This window comes from Hyperolius riggenbachi, chromosome 9 (assembly GCF_040937935.1).
Source record: "Hyperolius riggenbachi isolate aHypRig1 chromosome 9, aHypRig1.pri, whole genome shotgun sequence".
NCBI classification, from domain to species: Eukaryota; Metazoa; Chordata; class Amphibia; order Anura; family Hyperoliidae; genus Hyperolius; species Hyperolius riggenbachi.
In genome coordinates, this window is record NC_090654.1 from 220019313 (window position 1) to 220044430 (window position 25118).

Here is a 25118-nt window from a genome sequence, read left to right on the forward strand (position 1 = left end):
TGTTCCCCAGTATAGCTAGTATAGTGCCCAGTGTGCCCCAGGATAGCTAGTTTAGTGCCTAGTGTGCCCCAGTATAGTACCCAGTGTGCCCCAGTATAGCTAGTATAGTGCCCAGTATGCCCTAGTATAGCTAGTATAGTGCTAGTATAGTGCCCAGTGTGCCCCAGTATAGCTAGCATAGTGCCCCATGTGCAGCTAGTATAGAGCCCCAGGATAGCTAGTATAGTGCCCCAGTGTAGCCCCCCTCCCCCCGCGGCCGCCGCTTCTGTTACCTGCTTTGAGCTGGCGGCCGCTTCCTGTCACAGATTCCCCGTAGCCGCTATGAGGAATGCAGCATCTCCTATTACAGCAGCGCTTCCTGCGCAGCTGCTGTAAGGAGGGAAGAAAGCGGGGCAGCGGCTTCCTGTAGCGGCGATCGCCGTTACCATGGAAACCGGCGCTGTCTCGCTTTCTTCCCTCCTTACAGCAGCTGCGCAGGAAGCGCTGCTGTAAAAGGAGATGCTGCAATCCTCAAAGCGGCTACGGGGAATCAGTGACAGGAAGCGGCCACCAGCTCATAAGGTGACAGGAGCGGCGGCCGCAGGGGGGAGGGGGGGTGAGAGGCCAGACCCGCCGCGGCCCAGCTGGCAACTGCCCACGGACCGGCAGTGGGCCGCGGCCCGGTGGTTGGGGACCCCTGCTTTAAAGGGTTACATTGCTTAATTAAAGGTTAAAAGAAAAACTTAGGGCTTGATTCACAAAGCGGTGCTAACAGTTAGCACGCTAGTGAAAAGCCCTTTATCACCACACCATCTGGTGCACTTCGCATAGAGTTTAATGGCGCTGCTTTGCATGTGGGACTTTGCGCGCAATCTAAACTTATCTAAACTTATCACACCTAAACTTATCACACCTAAAGTCTCTAACTGGGTTAGCACCGCTTTGTGAATCGAGCCCTTAATTCTACCCGTTTAACCATTTTTATAAATAGGCCCTATGTATTCAGTGAACTGCTGCATGTCCTTACACTCTTTCTCAAGAGACAGATGCTTGCTGCATAAGCCAGCCTCAGGCCTGGCAACAGACGCACATCCAGTATGGGGAGACTGAAACAAGAAAGTACTACAAAGCTACAATGATGCTTTATTTTGAGAGACAGAAGCAAACACACAAGTAGACGGTGCTCACACTGAGTGCAATGGTGACACTGTGGCCTGTACCTTTTTATTGGCTTGTCTTAGATAATCCAGCTCCTGTAACAAGTTCTGCTTCCCTCCTTCCACCTTGCTGGAGGCTGCCTGCGGATCCGGCATGTCGCTGTGTGAGGAGCACAGAAATATTTATTCAGTGTGAGCCAATCACAGGGTGGCAGTCTCCCACTTATCCCAACTAGCCATGTGCTGTCATGTTCTGTACACCTTCTTTACATATTAAGTAGGCAATGTTAGGCTAAGCCCATTGTTCCATTAGCAATGCACGGTATTAAAGGATGAAGCTAAAAAGGAAAATTCCCTTGCTATTCATGTGTTAGATGTTCTGTCTTATGACAGATCCTTAGAAAACCGTTATTGTTCATTTAGGCAAAGTTTTTTTTTCTCCCCCTGGAGTTTCTCTTCTTTAATTGTTCTTAAAGTAGATCTGTCACTAGAGAAACAGGAGAAGCCATTGCGGCCTCCCTAGCTGTCTCGCTGTAACGTTGGCCCTCTGTTAATAATACTTTGCGAGTCACTCACCTGTGGCAAATACTCGGCCTGTACAGCCAGACACACCTGAACAGCACAGCTAATCAAAGTTATCAAGCTCAAGAGTATCAAAGTCAGAGGATCAGCATTTAAACAGACTCTATAAGGAAAAAAAGTGCCCCTGGGTGGTACTGACCTTAGGAGGGGGAAGCCTCTGGATCCTAATGAGGCTTCCCCCGTCTACCTCCATCCCTTCATTCCATGACTGCAAGCCACCAAAAATCGTTGGCAGTGCTGGGCTCCAGGATCATAACAATCCTGTGTGAACCTCTCGCAGGTAAAGTAGTTGCTTTACTTTGGACTCAGGCGGAATTAGCCGAGCCGGATCGGATCCGCTCTACTGTGCCGTAGAGCAGTGTCTGCGCCTGCGCAGTAGAGCGAATCCGATCCAGCTCGTTTTTTTTTTTTTTTTTTACAGAAAGCTATTACTGCTCCAGGGCGAGGCTCACACAGGATTGAAATGGTCCTGGAACCACAGCGGACTTTAGGCCAGCTGACAGAGCTGGGACGGAGCGACGGAGGAGGACGGGGGAAGCCTCATTAGCCAGAAAACTAGATGTGGTGGTCAGTGGTGGTAGCTTTTCTGTAACAACAGGTACACTTCAATCAGGTACATCCTCATAGTATATGCTACCCTGTCCAGTCTTAGCATTATGCCCTTATCTGGACTATAATACATTTTCTCACATTTGAACAGGTTACCAGAAGAGGATCTGACAAATATTAATAGAGTAAAATTGTTAGAAACAATTTTTCTTTAATGTACAGATGGTCCCCTCTCCCATGATGGTGCCTTTCTCACAGATGTGTTGAGTAGGTACGTCCCTGACTCAGAAAGACTCAAGACTCTCTGACTCAGAATCAGGTGTCGTACCTGCATTGGAGGAATGCTTGTTTCAGGAGTGAATCACAAAGTACAGTAGCAAAATGATTGGCATGTCAACTGGGCAATAGACATTCATTAAGATAATAACCAAGATCGCCACCACATTCCTCTTACTTAAGTTTCCCTTTATGCCCAATAAGAAATTAATCTAGAACGACACATGTCCTGGAGGCTCATATACTCAGCCATTGCCTGTGTGTACAAGGTGATACACGATGTTCACAATATCCCCAGCGCACAACTTCATGGGGAAAGACTTACCTTGACTTATGGGTGTCACTGTGTTCTGAACTTGACATTCTTGATACAGGTAAGTTTCTTGGAGTCGGTACAGGGACACTATCAGAAGTAAATCCTTTAGATTTCTTTAACTCCTGAACCAAACCAGAGGCCATCATTGAGCCTTGAACATGGACCACCTTTCTGTAAGAGAATTACACAAAATGTCATAATTACACTAAATTCACATTACGATGATATGTCCAGAATAATAGCATCAGTCATTAAAAATAATAAACTTTTAAGGCCTCCTTCCCCTGCATTGTAATGGTAAATATAAAGATACCCATATATCTATTGATTCTATAGCCCCATTGACCATCTGTACTCACAGAGAGATACTGGCTGCTGAATTCTCCCATTTCCTCTTTGACTACAGTACTTCATGTGCAAGTGATGAATGGTTGGGGAAGTGTGAACGGCTTATTCTCCAGCAATATTGCACTGCCATCTCAATAGGAAATGGAGCAGCAAGATTTAGGCAGCCAGGTAATTTTAAACATACTAATTCCAAAAAGTGCAAACAAATTTTGTGTATTGCTAAATAAAGCAAATTTACTATTACAGCATATACTCGCATATAAGCTGATCCGCGTATAAGCCGAGGTTTTCCCTCAAAAACCAGGGCAAAGTGATTAACTCGCGTATAAGCCCCTACCCAGAATAACCCCCTCCACAGTAGCCTGATGTGCCCCCCGTGCAAGTCAGACCCTCTCCCCATAGCCAGATGTGCCCCAAGGATAATACAGCTGTGTCTCATGACGCCACTAGATGGCATCATAGATATGAGAGACAAGGATTGCCAAAAAGGAAGAACACCTGATCATCGCACCGCTGACATGTTGCTTGCACACTCCGCTCCACAAGCCAGGGGACACAGGTAGTCTTCAGCAGTGCACTCTGCACACCATGTTGCAGGGGATGCAGGGCACGGACACAGCAGGGAGCCAGCTGGCAAGAGCAGGTTCACTAGTGCACAATCCTTAAACTCCTCTGCCAGTAACAAAACCTGCTCCACCATCCACTCTGCTTCACTGACCCACATATAAGACGAGGGGGTAACATTTTAGCACATTTTTTGTGCTGAAAAAAATTATGCTAATATACGAGTATATACAGTATATACTGTACATTTCAAAAATGAGAGGCTGAACTATGGCTTTAAGGTCAAAAAAGTGCAATTTATGGGATGGCCTAAAAGACAATAGACTTACATTAGTAACACTGGCTAAATCAATACCGCTACCGCAAATAGACATTCAGAGGTTACATGAAATTTAAATATCAATGAATTACTACTCACCAAGGCTAATCATAAAAAATTACTATAGTTAGAGTCTTGACAAATACAAAAAAAAGTAATCTACAACCAGATACAGAGAGTGAGCTCCTCCACCTAAATGGAAAAAGAACCAGAAAGTTTAAAAAGTCTCTTCCAAAAAACATACCCTCAGTGAATTACATTTAAGACCGTACTTACCATCCTAGGGCGGTTTTTTCCCTCTGTCATGGATGACTTACAGAAAACCAATTACCGGTAAGAGTAATTATGTACTTCTGTTACATCTTTCGTGACAGGAAACGGAGATCTTCCAAATAAAAACATTTCAGGGCGGGACTAGGGCAGATAACACTTCCCTCCCGAAAGACAGCTCATCATTGGCCACAACACCTAATCTATACTGTTTTATGAATGTGTGTGCATTTGCCCAAGTGACTGCTTTGCAAATGTGTTCTATTGATACTGATGACTTCTCAGCCCAGGAGGAGGAAACCGCCTTTGTAGAATGAGTCATAAATATTTCTGGAGGAATCCTAATAATAACATTTCTATAAAAAAAGAAAAATTACGACCACTCTTTCTAGCCATGTCTCACCTTCAGAGTACAGAATAAGCACTGAGGGTATGTTGGGGAAGGGGCCTTTTAAACTCGTTCTAGTTCCTGTCCCATTTAGGAGCTGGAGCTATCTCTCTCGTAACAGAAATATACCGATTAATGAAGTTTGCCTTAAAAAAAAAAAAGAAACAAAAAATGAACTGAGAGGAAAACTATCTGGACATTGCAAACGCTTTTCCCCAAAAGTCCTGTATAGGAAGATGCAAGGACTGCATATACTCTTCACACTATCTTGCTGGATATGTCTATTTGTTGTATAACCTTCTTGCATCTCTATCCAGGGCATTTCCTGATGATTAATATGATATACATGATTACAGCAGCACCTGTGTGGGGATTCTCTGGTCACAGGCAGGACACAAGGTTTGCCTCTTGCTATAATCCTCCCAGCCACGGTACAGAATTTCACCTGCATCACTTCCTGATTCTTTCCCATTTCATGCGGATCAAGTTATTCTTGCCCACATTGCATAATACTGTACTGTTGTCACGGGCATCATGAAAATCCAGTGTCTCATCACACATACATTCCTCTTTTAATATTTAATAACGCCACAGCCGGTCATACACCATGACCAATCTTCATTAATCTCTAATACAGGGGTCCCAAAACTTTTTCGGTCAAGTGCTGGCTCAATGTACTTCAGACTGCTGGGTGTCCGGAACATACAGAAAATGATGTTGATAAACATTACATTGAATCTAGGTATTGATTCCCCCCAATCATGCCTGGAGGAAAACTCCCAACAGCAGCTATTCAGTCATGCGGCGGCAAAAAAGCTTCTTTGTGCACTAGACAGTGAAGCATGCACGTGGCGTAGTGCAGTGGCGTAGCTAAGGAGCTGTGGGCCCCGATGCAGGTTTTACAATGGGGCCCCACCAGCACTCTATACATAACAATTGATACGGCGCACCAAAACCTGCCAATGGCAACTACAGTGTCAGAGGTACAAGAAGGGGATGGGAAATAGCTTGTTAATGATTACCACTAATCAAAGTATCTATAGAAGTGATTATTATGAGCACAGGACCAATAGAGAGCTAATACTGTAGTTGAGGAAGGGCCCTTCAGGGCCCCCCTAGTCCAAGGGCCCCGATGCGGTCGCAACCTCTGCAACCCCTATTGCTACGCCCCTGGCGTAGTGGTTAGCGCTCTCGCCTTGCAACGCTGGGTTGCCGGCTCAAATCCCAGCGAGGTCAACATCTGCAAGGAGTTTGTATGTTCTCCCTGTGTCTGCGTGGGTTTCATCTGAGTACTCCGGTTTCCTCCCACATCCCAAAAACATACAGATAAGTTAATTGGCTTCCCCCTAAATTGGCCCTAGACTACAATACATACACTACACAATACATACATAGGAATGTGGTAGGGATTAGATTGTGAGCCCCTCAGAGGGACAGTTAAGTGACAAGACTTGACAATATAAAGTTCCTTGGTGTCTAATATCCCCTCCATTCCATATACAGTTCCCTGGTGTCTAGTTCCCCCCTCCTTCCCCTATACAGTTCCCTGATGTCTAGTGCCCTCCCCTATACAGTTCCCTGGTGTATATTGGTTCTCCCTCCCCTATTCAATTCCCTGATGTTTAATGGTCCTCCCTCCCCTCCTCTATACAGTTCCCTGGTGTCTAGTGGCTCCCTCCTTCCCCTATACAGTTCCCTGCTGTCTAGTGCCCCCCCCCCCCTTCTCCTATACTGCTTCCTGGTATCTAGTGATTTCCCCCTCCCCCTATGGCTTCCTTGGAGATCTAGGGCTTACCCTCCAATATGGCTTCTCCAGTGGTCTAGAGTGGGCCAAACATAATGCAAAGTGGGGAAACCACCTGAGGGCCAAATCTAATGGCTCAGAGGACCAGACTTGGCCCACTGGATGGAGCTTGATATGTTTGCAATAGATAAATAACTGGCAATCCATAAACAATGTGACAGTGAAACACAATGACCCTAATGGGGTAAATGAAGCAGTAATGTGATTACAGAGGATAACATAAACTAAGTACAACACGTTATGCCAAAACCAACTTCAAGAAGCGTGAGTCGCACCGGATGTGCACCTAGGCTGCTGGTCTTCTGGTGGTCTGGTCTTCCCCTCTTCATTTAAGCACTTTCCTGGCTCTTCTATTTCAGTGGCAGCTCATGCTTATTTTGCACAGATGCACACTTGCACTTTAGTTAGGATTGCATATGGTCTGATTGTTGGTTTTTGCATAACGTGTTGTACTTAGTATATGTTAATCCTCTGTAATCACATTACTGCTTGATTTACCCCATTAGGGTTATTGTGTTTCACTGTCACATTGTTTATAGATTGCTAGTCATTTAGTTGTCTTATTGGAGTTGAGGGGTACTATTAAAATTCTCATTTATATTACAATAATTGTATTTAAAATTCAATCTCACCAGCTCGATCACCAATTAGGTGAATTTTTAATTGCTTTTATATGGTTGTCAATTTTTGAACAAAGGTATATTTTCTATGTGAAACCAGTCTGGTGCTATTTCGGGGTACTTTAGCTCGGTTTTTGCTTTCTGCTGGCCAGTAGTTTCCAACTCCCCAGATGGAGAGCACCAACACTGAGGGACACTAAAGGTGCCCATACGTCAGAAGATTATGGGCAGAGTCGACAAAGAGACACATTTGTGGCTGGATGGTGTAATTGTGGCTGGATATTGTACTGGTTAAGGGCACTGCCTTTGACATGGGAGACCTGGGTTCAAATCCTGGCTAGGGTCAGTACCTATTCAGTAAGGAGTGTTGTGGTGGGGGTGTCGGAGCACCCTGTAGAAAAAGGCACAAGAGACAAAAAGGCGGGAGCCCAGTAGTGCAATACATCAATGCAAGGATAGAGAAATTTGGTGAGAATAGGAATGCTACTCACAAAGGCGGGTTGCAGAGGGGCAACCAACCGCAGGAAGCAGGTGGAGACAATAAACCCGACTCCACTCGGGGCGGTCCCAATGGGACCCGGGGTGGTCGCTCTCTTGAAAAACCGGAGACAGATGTCCGCTGTGGTAGCAACCACGGGTATACTGTCACTACCCCTCCAACAGGATATGTTGGGGGTATACTAAGCACAAATAGGGGGAAAGAGGCGCCCTGGGTAGTGTAAAAGCATCTAAAAACAGTTTAAAATGAAAAGGATAATGAGGTGTCTTACCTCAATGACGAAATCTTTGTGTCATACAAAAGATTTTTATTTTATTATGCTAAATAAAAATCTTTTGTATGATACAAAGATTTCGTCATTGAGGTAAGACACCTCATTATCCTTTTCATTTTAAACTGTTTTTAGATGCTTTTACACTACCCAGGGCGCCTCTTTCCCCCTATTTGTATTCAGTAAGGAGTACAAGGCAAGACTCCCCAACACTGCAGGGTGGCCCCTTGAGCACGTCCCAATGGCTGCAGCTCATGAGCACTTTGAGTCCAACAGGAGAAAAGCGCTATACAAATGTTCAGATTATTATTATTTCAGCATGAAATCTTCATGGAATAAGATGAGCCCGCCGCTGCCCCCTAATGTATAAATGTTCCCCCTGGTGTGTAATTACACATTACCTGTCCTGTGTTAGCACACAAGGTGTCGGTAACCTCCGGACGGCTCTCCGTATACGCCACTGGAAAATAGCGTCTGACGCCATACGCCGAGGACAGAAGAAAACAGGCAGGGAGAAGCAGATACTTTCGAGCATACGAGAGATATAGGCGCGGGAGACTTGGGCGCAGGATACAGCCGGTATATGGCTGATCCTGCTGCTGCACAAGTTCCTGGCCATATTAAATACTATTCCCCCTCCTGGCCACCATGGATGATGGAGAATGAAATAATTCGGCTTCCAGCTATTGCTGGAGGCCGAATTATTATGTTTTAAAAGCAACTTCAGCTCCGTATTCTGACGGCGACGAAGTTACTCACTGTGCACCGCTATAGCTGTCATTCCTATTACGGCCTATGGTGGCACCGGCTGCGCCCAAATCTCCTGGTTTCAGCGTGTTCGTCTTCTCAGCCTCATGTCACACTGAACTGCCCTCAGCCAATTATTGTGCTTTAAAAGTAACTTCAGCTCTGTCTTCTGACGGCGCCGACGTTACTCCCTGTACGCTGCTATAGCCATAATTCCTATTACGGCATATGATGGCGCCGGCTGCGCCCAAATCTCCTGCGCTGGAATTACTGTGTTCGCTTCTAAGAGTGGTTATTTACCCTTCTATGAGCAAGAGACAGGATAAAAAGATACCACACAGAACAGTTACCCACCCTCAACTAGGTTTAGTAAACCCCACTGGTGTACAGTCACCCACTCAGGTCTCTGATCTTCATTGAGGATAGGTGGGTAAAAACAAACTGCAAAAACTGGAACTAATTCTTCAAGGTATATGATTTGAGGAGGTGCCCAAAAGATATCAGACACAATTTTCAATTAAGGGCTGGTGCACACCAAAACCCGCTAGCAGATCCGCAAAATGCTAGCAGATTTTGAAACGCTTTTTTTTATTTTTATGAGGCGTTTTGCTAGCGTTTTGCGGATTGCTGCTGCAGTTTTCAGTATAGTAGATTTCATATATTGTTACAGTAAAGCTGTTACTGAACAGCTTCTGTAACAAAAACGCCTGCAAAACCGCTCTGAAGTGCCGTTTTTCAGAGCGGTTTGCGTTTTTCCTATACTTAACATTGAGGCAGAAACGCATCCGCAATCCAAAAAATGCCTCACCCAGGCATTTTTCGTTTCTGCAAAACGCCTGCCGCTCTGGTGTGCACCACCCCATTGAGATACATTGACCAAGCAGATCCGCAGCCGCAAGCGGATCTGAAAACGCCCAAAAAGCCGCTCGGTGTGCACCAGCCCTAAGAGAATAAAAGAAAGCAGTAAGTGAAAAGCTTTGAACACACCTTACATTAAAGCACCTCTAATCACGCCCCTGTCACACCCCTAGTCACGCATACCATACAAATTTCATGAGAAAAATATGTTGTTTTATAATTCAAACCACACTGGTCTTTTCCTATCCTTGTTCATATTCTTGATGTTAACACATGCAAATAAGAAATATATCAATTTAAAGGATGGAAATAACAGTTAAACACTTTTTTTTTCAGTAGAAAAATACATATATTTACATAGATTTGTATGTGAGTCCTGAAAGAGGGACACATGAGGAAGAAAGAGGGACAGAGAGAATTGATATTCTTCTACAAAAAAATAAATAAGATTGATTATGACGTTTTGGATTGCCTCCTTATCAACCTTTTTAGTTATTTAATGGATAGAAATAGAACATTGATTTTGGCTTTTCCGATTAACAGTTACATTTTAAGTCAGTGGTCCTCAAACTAAGGCCCACGGGCCAAATCGGGCCCCCCGAGGCTTTTTCAATGGCCCACCCAAACAAAATGTATAACTTATAGATGTGGCCCACTTTACCTTTAAATATTGGCTGCCCACATATAGAATAGCAGTGCTGGTACCACCCATCCACATACTGTAGAATCCAGCAAGCAGCCAATCGCAATTCTGCATCAGGTGACACTGCTGTCCAACTGGACGGCAGGCTGTCACCTGGGTATGCTTCACTGTCTTGTGCACAAAAACGTTGTTCGGGCGGCATGACTGAATGACTGCTGTTGGCATTATTGGGGGGAATATATACCTAGATTTTCAACATAAGTTTATGTATGTTCCAGCCCCCCGGCAGTCTGAAGTATGTTGACCCGGCCCTTGACTGAAAACGTTTGGGGACTTCTGTTTTAAGTGATGAGAGAGTGTTCTAAACAGAGGACCAGGCTTTAAAGGGGGACTTTAACCAAAGCTTGAACTTCATTCCAATCAGTAGCTAATATCCCCTTTTCCATGAGAAATCTTTACCTTTTCTCAGGAAGGGGGGGGGGGGGGGGGAGTCTGTATAGCTGATATTGTGGTGAAATATCTCCCACAGTGTGAAGTAATGACCATGGTCCTGATAGTTTGCCGTCTGTGAACCTTGTTGCATTGTGGGAAGTAACAGCTTTTTCCAACTTCCGAACAAGTAATATCTCCCTCTGTGCTTAGAACGCTCAGTAAAAAACTCTGTACAGATCAACTAAAGATTTCACCACTAGTGATACATTTCAGAATGTAAATCAGGGTGAGGAAAGATTTTACAACGGGCAAACACTGACTAAATCTATAAATGATTATTGTAAAAATGAAGCAATGCTATTTATTGTTATTTTCACTACAATTCCTCTTTAAGCAGGAAGATTTTCATGAATTTTAGAGGGGCGTTGCCCCAATGACTTTCTGTTAGCGGTGGGTTGATACGGAGCACTTGCCGTAGTTGGTACCTGTCTGAGAATGTGTCCTTGGATGTGTGCCACAGCATTAATGAATGCACTTGTAAGGAATGGCTGATAGCATATCAGTAGGTGAACTGCAGCAAAAAGGTTACAGATTCTGTGACAAGACTTAGTACAACCTTAAGCTGATCTGATTTCAGGAAGAGCAAGCCCCATTCATGTAAAAAGCTGCCGAAGAAACAACATTTAACCATTTACCAGTTTGCCATTTCAACTGTGTGCAGATGGGAACTTTGAGCAACAACAGAATGTAACCGATACAAACAGAAGACCACTACACTTAGGTGTCGCACAGCTTTGGTTTAGGACAAGTAAAACTATGTACACATGCCAAAATGAACTTGGCTATGGCAAACAATAAATACTGCCTCGGCCGAGAATCGTGGGTAACTAGTGTGTGTACAGTGGCTGCCCGATATCTGCTAAAGATCCCGAATCAGGTTATTTCAGCATGTTGCGCTGAGCGCCGTGTGCCAAAGCTGGGGGCAATGATGCGCCTAGCAGTAATTTGGGATTCTGGTAGTTGCCAGACCCGAATTACCCGAATTGTCGCAACTCGGAGGGGGAATAGTATTTAACGCCGCCTCGGAGTTTAACGGCAGCAGGGAGAGCAGTCATTCAGCTCTCCTTGTGCCGAACTGAGCGGCGCCCAGCTGATATCTACTCAAAGATCAGGCATACTGGATCTTTATGCAAAAGGTGGATCAGCGCAACACCAGGCCGCCTCTGAATAGCCTCCAATCAGAAGTGCGCTGAGCCCCCCCGGAAACTACAAACGCACCTTGAACCCAAACAGAAGCTCTGCATATACACCAAAAGCATGGCTGTTAAGTGGGAGCAGCTGACCAAAAACGAAATAAATTAGTACATAGCAAGGAAATGAACAGCGCTACTTAAAAACAGGCAAGTGCCTACCTGCAAAAGAGTGCAAGCCCCACTTGTGGAGTCAAATACACACCGAGCATACACATGACCTGTCTACCACTGGAGGAGGATGTTAGTTTCCTGTAACAGCTTGCATGCAACCTATTAAGTACTCGTCCCTCCCACTGCGAAGAAGTCGATCCTCCATGGGAGGGGCCTAACACTAACTAAATCCTAACCTATGTATATGCATAGCCTGGGTGCGGCTAATCAAATAAAATTGAAAGTTGAAAATTGCGCAAAAGGTGGATCAGCGCAACACCAGGCCGCCTCCGAATGGCCTCCAATCAGAAGTGCGCTGAGCCCCCCCAGAAACTACAAACGCACCTTGAACCCAAACAGAAGCTCTGCATATACACCAAAAGCATGGCTGTTAAGTGGGAGCAGCTGACCGAAAACGAAATAAATTAGTACATAGCAAGGAAATGAACAGCGCTACTTAAAAACAGGCAAGTGCCTACCTGCAAAAGAGTGCAAGCCCCACTTGTGGAGTCGAATACACACCGAGCATACACACCGAGCATACATAGCTGTTAATTTCCTTGCTATGTACTAATTTATTTCGTTTTTGGTCAGCTGCTCCCACTTAACAGCCATGCTTTTGGTGTATATGCAGAGCTTCTGTTTGGGTTCAAGGTGCGTTTGTAGTTTCTGGGGGGGCTCAGCGCACTTCTGATTGGAGGCCATTCGGAGGCGGCCTGGTGTTGCGCTGATCCACCTTTTGCGCAATTTTCAACTTTCAATTTTATTTGATTAGCCGCACCCAGGCTATGCATATACATAGGTTAGGATTTAGTTAGTGTTAGGCCCCTCCCATGGAGGATCGACTTCTTCGCAGTGGGAGGGACGAGTACTTAATAGGTTGCATGCAAGCTGTTACAGGAAACTAACATCCTCCTCCAGTGGTAGACAGGTCATGTGTATGCTCGGTGTGTATTCGACTCCACAAGTGGGGCTTGCACTCTTTTGCAGGTAGGCACTTGCCTGTTTTTAAGTAGCGCTGTTCATTTCCTTGCTATGTACTAATTTATTTCGTTTTTGGTCAGCTGCTCCCACTTAACAGCCCTGCTTTTGGTGTATATGCAGAGCTTCTGTTTGGGTTCAAGGTGCGTTTGTAGTTTCTGGGGGGGCTCAGCGCACTTCTGATTGGAGGCCATTCGGAGGAGGCCTGGTGTTGCGCTGATCCACCTTTTGCGCAATTTTCAACTTTCAATTTTATTTGATTAGCCGCACCCAGGCTATGCATATACATATGTAAATCTAAGTTTACCTCAGCGCAATATGGATAACAGTTACCCGTACAAACAGGGTGGCTCACAGTACCTGTTCTTGTAATTCCCACCTCTGGAGATATACGGAGTGTAAATAAAAGGAGTCTGATGTCTTGCTGTAATCCCGACAAACCCAGATCAACTCTGTCTGACTGCAGAGTGATCGCGCTAGACGGATTTCCGGATTCCCTGGTCATATGATCCACGTGGTATCGCGCGGACTGCCCTCTCTGCGTTCCACCGGCATCAGCTGCGTCCCGTTGGTACTGAAAAAGATACGCAGACACAATAGTGCACACCGTAGGGGCCAATCAACACCAAGCGCAGGATTCCACTTACTGGATAAAAGCTTTTTTATTTGCAGTATTGCAGCGTTGTAACGTAGCCTCCACTTCCCGACTCGAGTTTCGGCTCTCGCCTTCGTCAGGACCCCCTGACGAAGGCGAGAGCCGAAACTCGAGTCGGGAAGTGGAGGCTACGTTACAACGCTGCAATACTGCAAATAAAAAAGCTTTTATCCAGTAAGTGGAATCCTGCGCTTGGTGTTGATTGGCCCCTACGGTGTGCACTATTGTGTCTGCGTATCTTTTTCAGTACCAACGGGACGCAGCTGATGCCGGTGGAACGCAGAGAGGGCAGTCCGCGCGATACCACGTGGATCATATGACCAGGGAATCCGGAAATCCGTCTAGCGCGATCACTCTGCAGTCAGACAGAGTTGATCTGGGTTTGTCGGGATTACAGCAAGACATCAGACTCCTTTTATTTACACTCCGTATATCTCCAGAGGTGGGAATTACAAGAACAGGTACTGTGAGCCACCCTGTTTGTACGGGTAACTGTTATCCATATTGCGCTGAGGTAAACTTAGATTTACATTTCCATTTCATTGTGCTGTGAAGCCGGCCTACCTCTAGCAGCATTCTCTGTGTCGGCGCTGCTTATTCTGTGATTGATTATGCATATACATAGGTTAGGATTTAGTTAGTGTTAGGCCCCTCCCATGGAGGACCGACTTCTTCGCAGTGGGAGGGACAAGTACCTAATAGGTTGCATGCAAGCTGTTACAGGAAACTAACATCCTCCTCCAGTGGTAGACAGGTCATGTGTATGCTCAGTGTGTATTCGACTCCACAAGTGGGGCTTGTACTCTTTTGCAGGTAGGCACTTGCCTGTTTTTAAGTAGCGCTGTTCATTTCCTTGCTATATACTGGATCTTTAGTGATCCCCAAACACCGCCCCATCACAGTGTTCTCTTTGCTCCCCCACCAGCTGGAATCTACTCCATTGTGGGCCGCCAATTCTTCTATCATAGTAACAGACACGTCTCATCTATACAGCATCGGCAAAGCACTGTTGCCCAAAGAATTTTGTAGCGATCCCTGCCAGGTGACAGAAACAACCTGGTGTGAATGGGGCTTTACACTATGCAGAATAGATTCATCCATGGCCCCCACCTTAGACACTAGTTTATTCTGAAATTCAAAACTTCTGATTGATAAGTCTATAAATTGTTTCTGTAGGAGCCTCAACTCTGACTGCTCATCTAAATTCTACACATAATAGTAAACTACCAAGCTACACAGGGTTGGCATCTCACACACTGTGCCAATTTCTCTATATTTCAGCGATTTTTACCATCTTAAAATTTTGAGGCTACGTTCACAGTAGGCGCTGAGTTTCCTGTTATGCAACGGAAAAGCGGCGCTGCACGTAATCTGTGCATTATTCACATACAGTGGAGCCTACAGTCAATGAAAAGTGTACTTCACTGCCACTGTTAACACATTATTTGCGGTAATGCACTTGGGATGTTGCACACCGTTTTACTACATCGCACCCTCTGCACTGCGAATGTCACATAGGTGGCGCAGTGCGGCAAGCCTTGTTACAATGCCCCATTACACCGCAATGCACCACTATGAACACAGCCTAAATGTTGTGGAGTCAAACGAGAGACATTTGATATGAAGAAGTCGAAGGGCCCGTTCACACTGCACGCGTTTCCAGCCGTGTTTTGGAAACGCGTGCAGGTGGCCAAAACGCACGACATCAGACATTGCATAGAGTGCAATGTCTGATGTTCACACTGCATGCGTTCCGGACCTGTGCGGTCCGGGAACGCATGCTGCACGCAGATTTTGCAAAAACGCGTGGCTGTCCCATTCACTTTTCAGTGATGGGATCAGCCACGCAACGCATACAAACGCGGATGGCCATGCGTTCGTACGCGTTGCGGTCCGCACGCATGGCCATCCGCATTTCTGATCTGAACGGGCCCTTAGTGTTCATCACTATTCTTAGTACACACATAGCTTTAGGAGTAGTTCAATGTATATACAGCAGTATGTAAATGTTTGAGCACCCTGGGCCTAATTACATAGCTAGTTATTTTTTAAGTCAAGAGTTAAAAACAACTGTTGCAGGAACCTGTGTGTTTAGAATATTATGTTTGAAATGTTTCTGTACTGTACACTTTTTATTTCAAAACATAAACAAATCAAACAGTAATTGTTGTATTTTCAAGGCATGTGCAAATGTTTGGTCATCCTAGTAAGTCTGCATTCATTGCCAGGGAATGTTTTAGGTAAAATGGGTCCCATTACATTTTCATACTGTACTGACCGTAAACTTGTGAACTGTAGTCCATGACTTGTGAAAAAATTGCACTGCTTTAAACCCCCCAACCCCTCAACTCCTAATCTCCTCCCAGGTCTCTATGTTTGCCCATTTTTCCTCACCCCGATTTACGTTCTTACATTGATCACAGATGGCATGCCACCTTTAATACTATATAATGCCCTGTGAGCACCAGTCAGAGGGGTGAGAGCAGAGAAAAATGGGGAGAGGTGGTGAGCTGGAAGTGCTGTACACAGTTTGTACGGCACTATAGGTCTGGCAGTTTTACAGCATCAGCACCCAGGAACCTTGAAAAGGAGCCACGGAAGAAAAATAAATAAATAAATAGTTTAATCAGGTAAGAATGCCTTTTTATTCTAGGATTTATGTTTGTTTGTTCTTCACCTGTAAACACCCTCCTTACTTTGGCAACAAAGGCAAGGAAGCATAAAGAATGCCATTCAGCTTTGTTGAGAAATAAGTATTCCCTTCACTTCAGTTCTGCAAATTGCAAGGATTAAAATTATATTTTCTAAACTGCTTTACTGTATATTTGAATTCGAATGCTCAGCTGCTCCAGACTGACTGGATAGTCAGAATTTCCGACAATCACTCAGTTTGTGCAGTTATGGAAAATAAGCAACAACTGCAAGGACTCCAAGAAACTTAAGTAGTCTTGCAGAAAGGAAAACAAACCTGGGTTAGATGTACTGAAAAATACCATGCAAAATACATTAGATTCCAGACTAGAAATTTAAAGGGACCCTGAGCAGTAATGTAAATTAAAATATTTCACTTACCTGGGGCTTCCTCCAGCCCACCATAGGCCGCAGGTCCTCCTGGCTCCTCTCCGTGTCCTGCCGGTGGCTCCGGACCAACTCTTCCTGGATCCTGATGCTCGTCGTCATCACGGAGGCCGGCGTGACAGGTCTGCACATGCGCGGTTTTCTAACTCTAAATCGCGAATGTGCAGACCTGTCACGCCGGCCGGCATTATGACGACGAGCGTCAGGATCCAGGAAGAAAAATAATACATATATACAGGCACATCGCCTCTAGTTAGGACATTAAATAAGTTTTTAAGGAAAGGGAGGTGCTGAAGGGGGTGTGGCCAGAAAACATCAACAATCTGCAGGATCCAGGAAGAGTCACCGACACCTGGAATGGAAGCCGCTGCCGGGATACTGAGAGGATCCAGTAGGACACCGGGGGACATAACGGCCTACGGTGGGCTGGAGGAAGCCCCAGGTAAGTGACATCTTTTAATTTACGTTACTGCTCAGGGTTCCTTTAACGAAACTTAGGCTTATACACCTTTTTGGAATTTCATATTCCAAAAAGGTGGATTAAAACAAAGGTAATTTTTTAAACTGCATAACATTGCAAAAACATTTATGCAGCTCTGAATTTTATGCAAGAGTGGAATTTCACTTTAAAGGCACCTTGGGCAAGTCTTGGCATCTTAAAGGACACCTGAACTGAGAGGGATATGAAGGAGGCCATATGTATTTCCTTTTAAACAATGCCCATTACCTGGCTGTCCCGCTGATCCTCTGCCTCTAATACTTTTATCCCCAGGCCCTGAACAAGCATGCTGATCAGGTGTTGCTGACTGAGATCTGACTAGATTAGCTGCATGCTTGTTTCAGATGTGTGAGACACAGCGCAGTAAGCAGGGAAGCTGGATAGCAAATTTGTATAAATCCAAGTGTCTTTATAAACAAAGGCCATGCTGAGAATCCCCCATGAAGAAATGAGCTGGTCCAAAACCTGTTGATTCTGTCAGATTTCTACTACCTACTGTAATTGGCAGCAACATAGGAGAACATTAATTTATGTCTCATTTTACTCTGGGAAAAATGTACTTTTTATTTGCATATGTGTACATGTACTTCAAATTTTACACTTTTTCATGACAGTGGTCCTTTAATAAAATAGAGAAAAATGGTTATAAAATGACTACTTTGTACAAACAAAAAGGTACATCACTGCATACTTTGTAGTTTTTCTGTGGATTAAACCCACCTAATTGCAGAGCAGTGAATGTGTTTTCAGAATATATTTCTCCCTCTAGTGGTGATACTAAATTCTACAGAGCAGTCCATAAATGTACAGTATGGATTATGCTTTCCTAGAACCAGAAATAATTCACAAGTTTTTTGCATCAAATTTCATGATTACCAGTAATTAGTACACTAGTGAATTGTGTACACTAGTACATGTACTAGTACATGTACACTAGTACTAGTATATACTGGTAATTATTACATATTTATAACCTTGCCAAAACATTAAAACCACCTGCCTAGTATTGTCTCCGAGACAACATTACTTAGATAAAGAAAAAGGGGGAGGGGGGATGGAGTCATATGACCTGATCAATAATGGCTCAAAAGATGTATATGGCAGTTTTAGTATATCTGAAATGGGATCTGTTTAGATAAATAAAGAGGTTCTCCTTACTTGCCAGGACTTAGGGTACTTTTCCACTTAAAAACTGCAAATGATCATGCAACCGTTTGCAATTTCCTGCAGTAAAGAAGAAAAGGTGGGGGGAAAAAAACTGAATTTTTTTTTCCTTTTTAACGTGCTAGATTTCAAGAAAATTGCATATCAACACTATGGCACTGGTATCTAATCGCTCTCTTTCTCCCCTCTCTCAATCCACAATTTTATACAGAAGCCCTTCAGTAGCTTTGTATTGCTGATATGGCTGTAGTTCAATGACTGGTAGCTGATAGCCGGGGTTCATCTTGCAGTAATCGCCGCTCTCTAATGTCATAGACAGTATTATTCTAATGTTTGACTAAGGAGCCGAAGGTGTTTAAGCGGAGGCTGAAAGTATATTTGTGCAGAGAGTGAATAAATTTACATATCACGGCTCTAGGTAGCTGGGTAAATATTCTGTTTATCTCTCTTCATAAGGCAGGAGCTGGTGTATATACACATGAAGAAATAGAGAAATGTGTTATTAACTGAAAAGTGCTATTATGAAGATGGGAGTTACCCATGTGTGGCACCCATGGGCAGAGGCCATGGAAAGTAGAAAGAATCAATGCATTCCAAGATAACGTCACAAGTAAAAGGGTGTTAGACTCAGCGCGGATCACATCATTTCACTATAACAATGTTTCAGATTGTGGCATCGATTTTTGAAAAATACACCTACATAATGACTGGACTACACTAAATTGCTAATAAATGCTAAAATAAATGAATATAATTTAAACGAATGATTACCTCTGGAGATCAAAGCCTCTAGCTCTTAAAGCAAACTTGAAGCGAAAAAAAAAAAACATAGGATATGTTTTTTTTCCTTTTGGTGATTCTTGTAAGGGCATTAGAGGCACCTATACTCTATCCCCTAGGCTATCAAGGCATTTTGTATTGACCTGAGGAAGCGGGCTATGACCCATGAAACTTGCTTTTTGAATAAAAACTTTTTTTTCCAGTTGAACTGGTGTCTATATCTTCTTAACAGGTAAGCAATTACTTCTCTTTTTATTATATAATTTTTTGCATTTAAAAATACCAAAATAGAACATACATTGGGTGCCTCCATCCTACCCACTATATGATATAATGAATTGTATGTGTGGTACGGATAATGAATAGAACAATAGTAGCAAAGAAAAGAGTCTTTTATAACACTGCATCATTCTGTCATATTTGCACATTCTGTCTTTTAAAGAGACTCTGAAGTCTCCTAAAAATGAGGTTTTTACTTTAAAAACCTCTGTAACGTAATTGCCCCTCCGAAAACGCCGCATCCCCGCGTCTGAAAACTCCATAAATCACCCCAAACATCCTGGGGCACATCGCAGGGCTCCTTCCACAGAGAGGCAGGGCTTTTGGCTGCAGCTTTGTCTCTACATGTGTCCATCAGTGTGGATCACCGGCTCTCCCCGCCCTTCTGTGTCTTCCTTCACTGAGAGGGGCAGGGGGTGAGGCGGCGATCAGCACTGATTGACGCTCATGGAGGCAGAGCTACAGCCCAAAGCTCTGCCTCCTTAGGGCAGCAAAATCCACGACCAAGAAAGTCATGGATTTTGCCAGGGGAGTTAGGGGTAATTTATGGAGTTTTCAGCCGCGGGGATGCAGCGTTTTAGGAGGGGCGGTTATGTTAAAGGGGCACTACAACAAAAAACTGTAAAATTTAAAATATGTGCAAACATATACAAATAAGAAGTACATTTTTTCCAGAGTAAAATGAGCCATACATTACTCTTCTCCTATGTTGCTGTCACTTACAGTAGGTAGTAGAAATCTGACAGAAGTGACAGGTTTTGGACTAGCCCATCTGTTTATAGGGGATTCTCGGGGATATATTTATTTTCAAAAGCACTTAGTGAATGGCAGTTGCTCTGTCCAACTGCCAAAAAAACTGTGTAGGGAGCAGGGAAGCTGACCAGTATCATTGTTTAAATCCTTTTTAAGGGAATATATAAAGAATAAAAGCCTTGCTGATAATCCCCTATGAAGAGATGGACTAGTCCAAAACCTGTCACTTCTGTCAGATTTCTACTGCCTCCTGTAAGTGACAGCAACATAGGAGAAAAGGAATTTATGGCTCATTTTACTCTGGAAAAACTGTACTTCTTATTTGTATATGTTTGCACATATTTGAAAGTTTACAGTTTTTCGCTGTAGTGCCTCTTTAAAGAGGTTTTTAAAGTAAAAACCTAATTTTTAGGAGACTTCAGAGTCTCTTTAAGCTAGGTTCACAGTGGGACATTGTGTTCCCTGTTCAACTGGAACACAACGCAACAAAAAAGTCATACTGCACATTACCGTTGGCTGATGGTGAAATGGTTAAGGGCTCTGCCTCTGACACAGGAGACCAGGGTTCGAATCTCGGCTCTGCCTGTTTAGTAAGCCAGCACTAATTCAGTAGGAGACCTTTGGCAAGTCTCCCTTACACTGCTACTGCCAATAGAGCGCGCCCTAGTGGCTGCTGCTCTGCTCTAGCGCTTTGAGTCCGCAAGGAGAAAAGCGCAATATAAATGTTATTTGTCTTGTCTTGTCTACCGTCACGTTACAGTCCATACAGTAGGTACAGTAAAGCATACAGGCAATGAAAAGAATGCTTCCCTGTATCTGTTAATGAATGTGTTTAGAGGTAACACAACATGTTACATCGCAACGCTATAGTCGCACTGTCAATGTTGCATAGACTTATTATTGCAGTGCTTTAAGCTGTATTATAAGGCTTTAGAACACGCAACCATAACGCCCCATTATAAACCTAGCCTGAAGCTATAAAACAAAGCAGAAATAATGGCTTTGAACTTTCCTGCAGTAAAACCTTATCTTAAGCAGTCTCTCTCTGTTTCTTGGCTGTCAAAGTCCTGCAAAAAACAGGACTGTATTCCACCCAGTGGGATGAAGAGTTCAGAGAAGCTCTTTTGCATAGATAAAAAAAATGAAGGTTTTTTTTAACCATTGTACTCCTGTACTGAAAAACAATATGAGACTCTAGTCTTTGCTACTAATGTTCTATTTCTTAGCTGTACTACACATACAATTCATTGAGGCTGGGGGTAATATGCAGAGCACTCAAAAATATCTCATATATCTAATTTAAACTCAGTTTACATATATGCATGCAATCCCTAGAATGTCCTCATAGGATCAATATATAAAAACAATAAAAACCAAAACAGATAAAATATAATAATAATAATAATAAAAAAAAAGGTCTCTGAAAAAAAAGTGGAAAAAAAGTCCTTCAGACTTCTTGACACTATGTTCAATTTTCCACCGGCATCATCCAGCTTAATGGTATTAGATTACGCTCACCAGATAAGATGGCTGATAACATGAAAATCAGCAGAAACTGCTTCTGGCCCAGCCAGTAGATTCAGGTTTCCACAATCCAGATATTCCAGGTTTAGCACTCCCCACATGTAAAGGAAATGGAATGGCAATAGTGTGATACTGCTATAGCAGGGTATGATCACCACCTTAACCACTTCCCGACCGCCGCATGTACAAATGGCGGCCGGGAAGTGGACCCGCAAGGACTGCCGTATGTACAAATGGCGGCGGTCCTTGTACGGGCATGGGCGGAGCGATCGCGTCATTCGTGACGCGATCCTCCGCCGGGGACTGGCTCCGCCCCCTCGCGCTGTAACCCGCCGGCCGTTCGGAAGCGCCGGCGGGTTACTAGCACCCGGATCGCCGCATACAAAGTGTATAATACACTTTGTAATGTTTACAAAGTGTATTATACAGGCTGCCTCCTGCCCTGGTGGTCCCAGTGTCCGAGGGACCACCAGGGCAGGCTGCAGCCACCCTAGTCTGCACCCAAGCACACTGATTTACCCCCCCCTGCCCCCTGATTGCCCACAGCACCCCTCAGACCCCCCCCCTGCCCACCCCCCAGACCACTGTTTGCACCCAATCACCCATCTGTAAACGCTATTTTTTTCTTATTCCCTAAACTGCCCCCTGCTCCCTCCTGATCACCCCCCCCCACCCCTCAGATTCTCCACAGACCCCCCCCCCCCCCCCGTGTACTGTATGCATCTATCCCCCTAATCACCTGTCAATCACCTGGCAATCGCCCCCTGTCACTGCCACCCATCAATCAGCCCCTAACCTGCCCCTTGCGGGCAATCTGATCACCCACCCACACCAATAAATCGCACGCAGATCCGACGTCAGATCACCTCCCAAGTGCAGTGTTTACATCTGTTCTCTACCCTAAACACCCACCAATTACCCATCAATCCCCCCCTATCACCACCCGTCACTGTTACCCATCAGATCAGACCCTAATCTACCCCTTGCGGGCACCCAATCACCCGCCTACACGCTCAGATTGCCCTCAGACCCCCCCTTATCAATTCGCCAGTGCATTATTTACATCTGTTCTTCCCTGTAATAACCCACTGATCACCTGTCAATCACCCATCAATCACCCCCTGTCACTGCCACCCATCAATCACCCCCTGTCACTGCCACCCATAGAAGATTCATAGAAGATTTTATTTTTTGTCACAAATTAGCGGAAAATGACACTTTGTGAAAAAAAACAATTAAAATCATTTTCCGCTAACTTGTGACAAGAAATAAAATCTTCTATGAACTCACCATACTCCTAACAGAATACCTTGGGGTGTCTTCTTTCTAAAATAGGGTCATTAGTGGGGTTCCTATACTGCCCTGGCATTTTAGGGGCCCTAAACCGTGAGGAGTAGTCTTGAAACAAAAATGACCTGTGAAATCCTAAAGGTACTCATTGGACTTTGGGCCCCTTAGCACAGTTAGGGTGCAAAAAAGTGCCACACATGTGGTATCGCCGTACTCAGGAGAAGTAGTATAATGTGTTTTGGGGTGTATTTTTACACATACCCATGGTGAGTGGGAGTAATATCTCTGTAAATGGACAATTGTGTGTAAAAAAAAAATCAAACAATTGTCATTTACAGAGATATTTCTCCCACCCAGCATGGGTATGTGTAAAAATACACCTCAAAACACATTATACTACTTCTTCTGAGTACGGCAATACCACATGTGTGGCACTTATTTGCAGCCTAACTGCGCTAAGGGGCCCAAAGTCCAATGAGCACCTTTAGGCTTTACAGGGGTGCTTACAAATTAGCACCCCCCAAAATGCGAGGACAGTAAACACACCCCACAAATGACCCCATTTTGGAAAGTAGACACTTCAAGGTATTCAGAGAGGATCATGGTGAGTCCGTGGCAGATTTCATTTTTTTTTTTTTTTTTGTCACAAGTTAGCAGAAATGGAAACTTTTTTTTTTTTTCTTGTCACAAACTGTCATTTTCCGCTACCTTGTGACAAAAAATAATATCTTCTATGAACTCACTATGCCTCTGAGTGAATAATTTGGGATGTCTTCTTTCCAAAATGGGGTCATTTGGGGGGTATTTATACTATCCTGGAATTCTAGCCCCTCATGAAACATGACAGGGGGTCAGAAAAGTCAGAGATGCTTGAAAATGGGAAAATTCACTTTTTGCACCATAGTTTGTAAACGCAATAACTTTTACCCAAACCAATAAATATAGGCTGAATGGGTTTTTTTTAATCAAAAACATGTTTGTCCACATTTTTCATGCTGCATGTATACAGAAATTTTACTTTATTTGAAAAACGTCAGCACAGAAAGTTAAAAAAAACATTTTTTTGCCAAAATTCATGTCTTTTTTGATGAATATAATAAAAAGTAAAAATCGCAGCAGCAATCAAATAGCACCAAAAGAAAGCTTTATTAGTGACAAGAAAAGGAGCCAAAATTCATTTAGGTGGTAGGTTGTATGAGCGAGCAATAAACCGTGAAAGCTGCAGTGGTCTGAATGGAAAAAAAGGGTCTGGTCCTTAAGGGGGGTAAAGCCCACGGTCCTCAAGTGGTTAAGTGCTCCCCGTTAACACAGCAAAGCACCCAGTGTGCCACCACCTTATAATAAATCAAGCCTCTCACCAGATTGTCTTGCTAACCAGAAGCAGGTCAGCAAACAGCGCTCTTTGGTGAGTTTGGCATTTACTTGCTTCATATCACACTTTGCCTATGACTCAAAACAGGCTTAACATAGTGTAAATCCGTTTTTATTCAAAACTGTTAAAGTAGTGCACTACTTTTAACAGTTTTGAATAAAATCGGATTTACACTATGTTAAGCCTGTTTTGAGTCATAGGCAAAGTCAGAGTCAGAGTCAAGAGTCGGAGTCGGATGATTTTTTGTACAAAATCCACAGCCCTGTTAAGTATTAGACTAAGTAGTCGGAGTCGAGGAGTCGGAGCCATTTTGGGTACCCGGAGTCAGAGTTTCAAAAACAGAGGAGTCGGAGTTGGAGTCGGAAGATTTATGTCCCGACACCACAGCCCTAGAAAAAAGTATTGTCAAAATAATTTAGAATATTTTCTTGCTTGGTGGTTTAGAAGGCATTTTATTGATAAAGTGTGATAATATTACGTAGACTTAATATTATGCAATTCACTTTTCACCAAAGTTTTCTCCTAGGTGATATTTTTACAACTTGTAAATAAAATGCATTTTAAATCACCAGTAGCAAGAAAATACTCTTAAATAATTATGGTGGAAGTTTTTTTTAACTACTTTTAGGTACTTTTTCAATTGAAAAATGCTAAAAAGTTATTTTAAATGCAAGATGAAAATGTATTTCCTAGGAGAAAACTCAGGAGAAAAAGTGAA

General features: G+C 43.8%; 1 protein-coding gene across 6 annotated transcripts in view; it reads right to left on the bottom strand.

Annotated features, from left to right (window-relative positions):
- MIPOL1 (mirror-image polydactyly 1) overlaps positions 1-25118 on the bottom strand; it is a 528027-nt gene that overhangs the window by 364306 nt on the left and 138603 nt on the right. For all 6 annotated transcript variants that reach the window (XM_068254025.1, XM_068254028.1, XM_068254026.1 and 3 more), the window contains 2 exons: positions 2869-3030; positions 1200-1296 (listed from right to left, as the gene is read on the bottom strand). In XM_068254025.1, the coding sequence (XP_068110126.1) occupies positions 1200-1296; positions 2869-3005 (234 nt within the window). In that variant the 5' untranslated portion in view covers positions 3006-3030. The remainder of the gene's footprint in view (positions 1-1199; positions 1297-2868; positions 3031-25118) is intronic.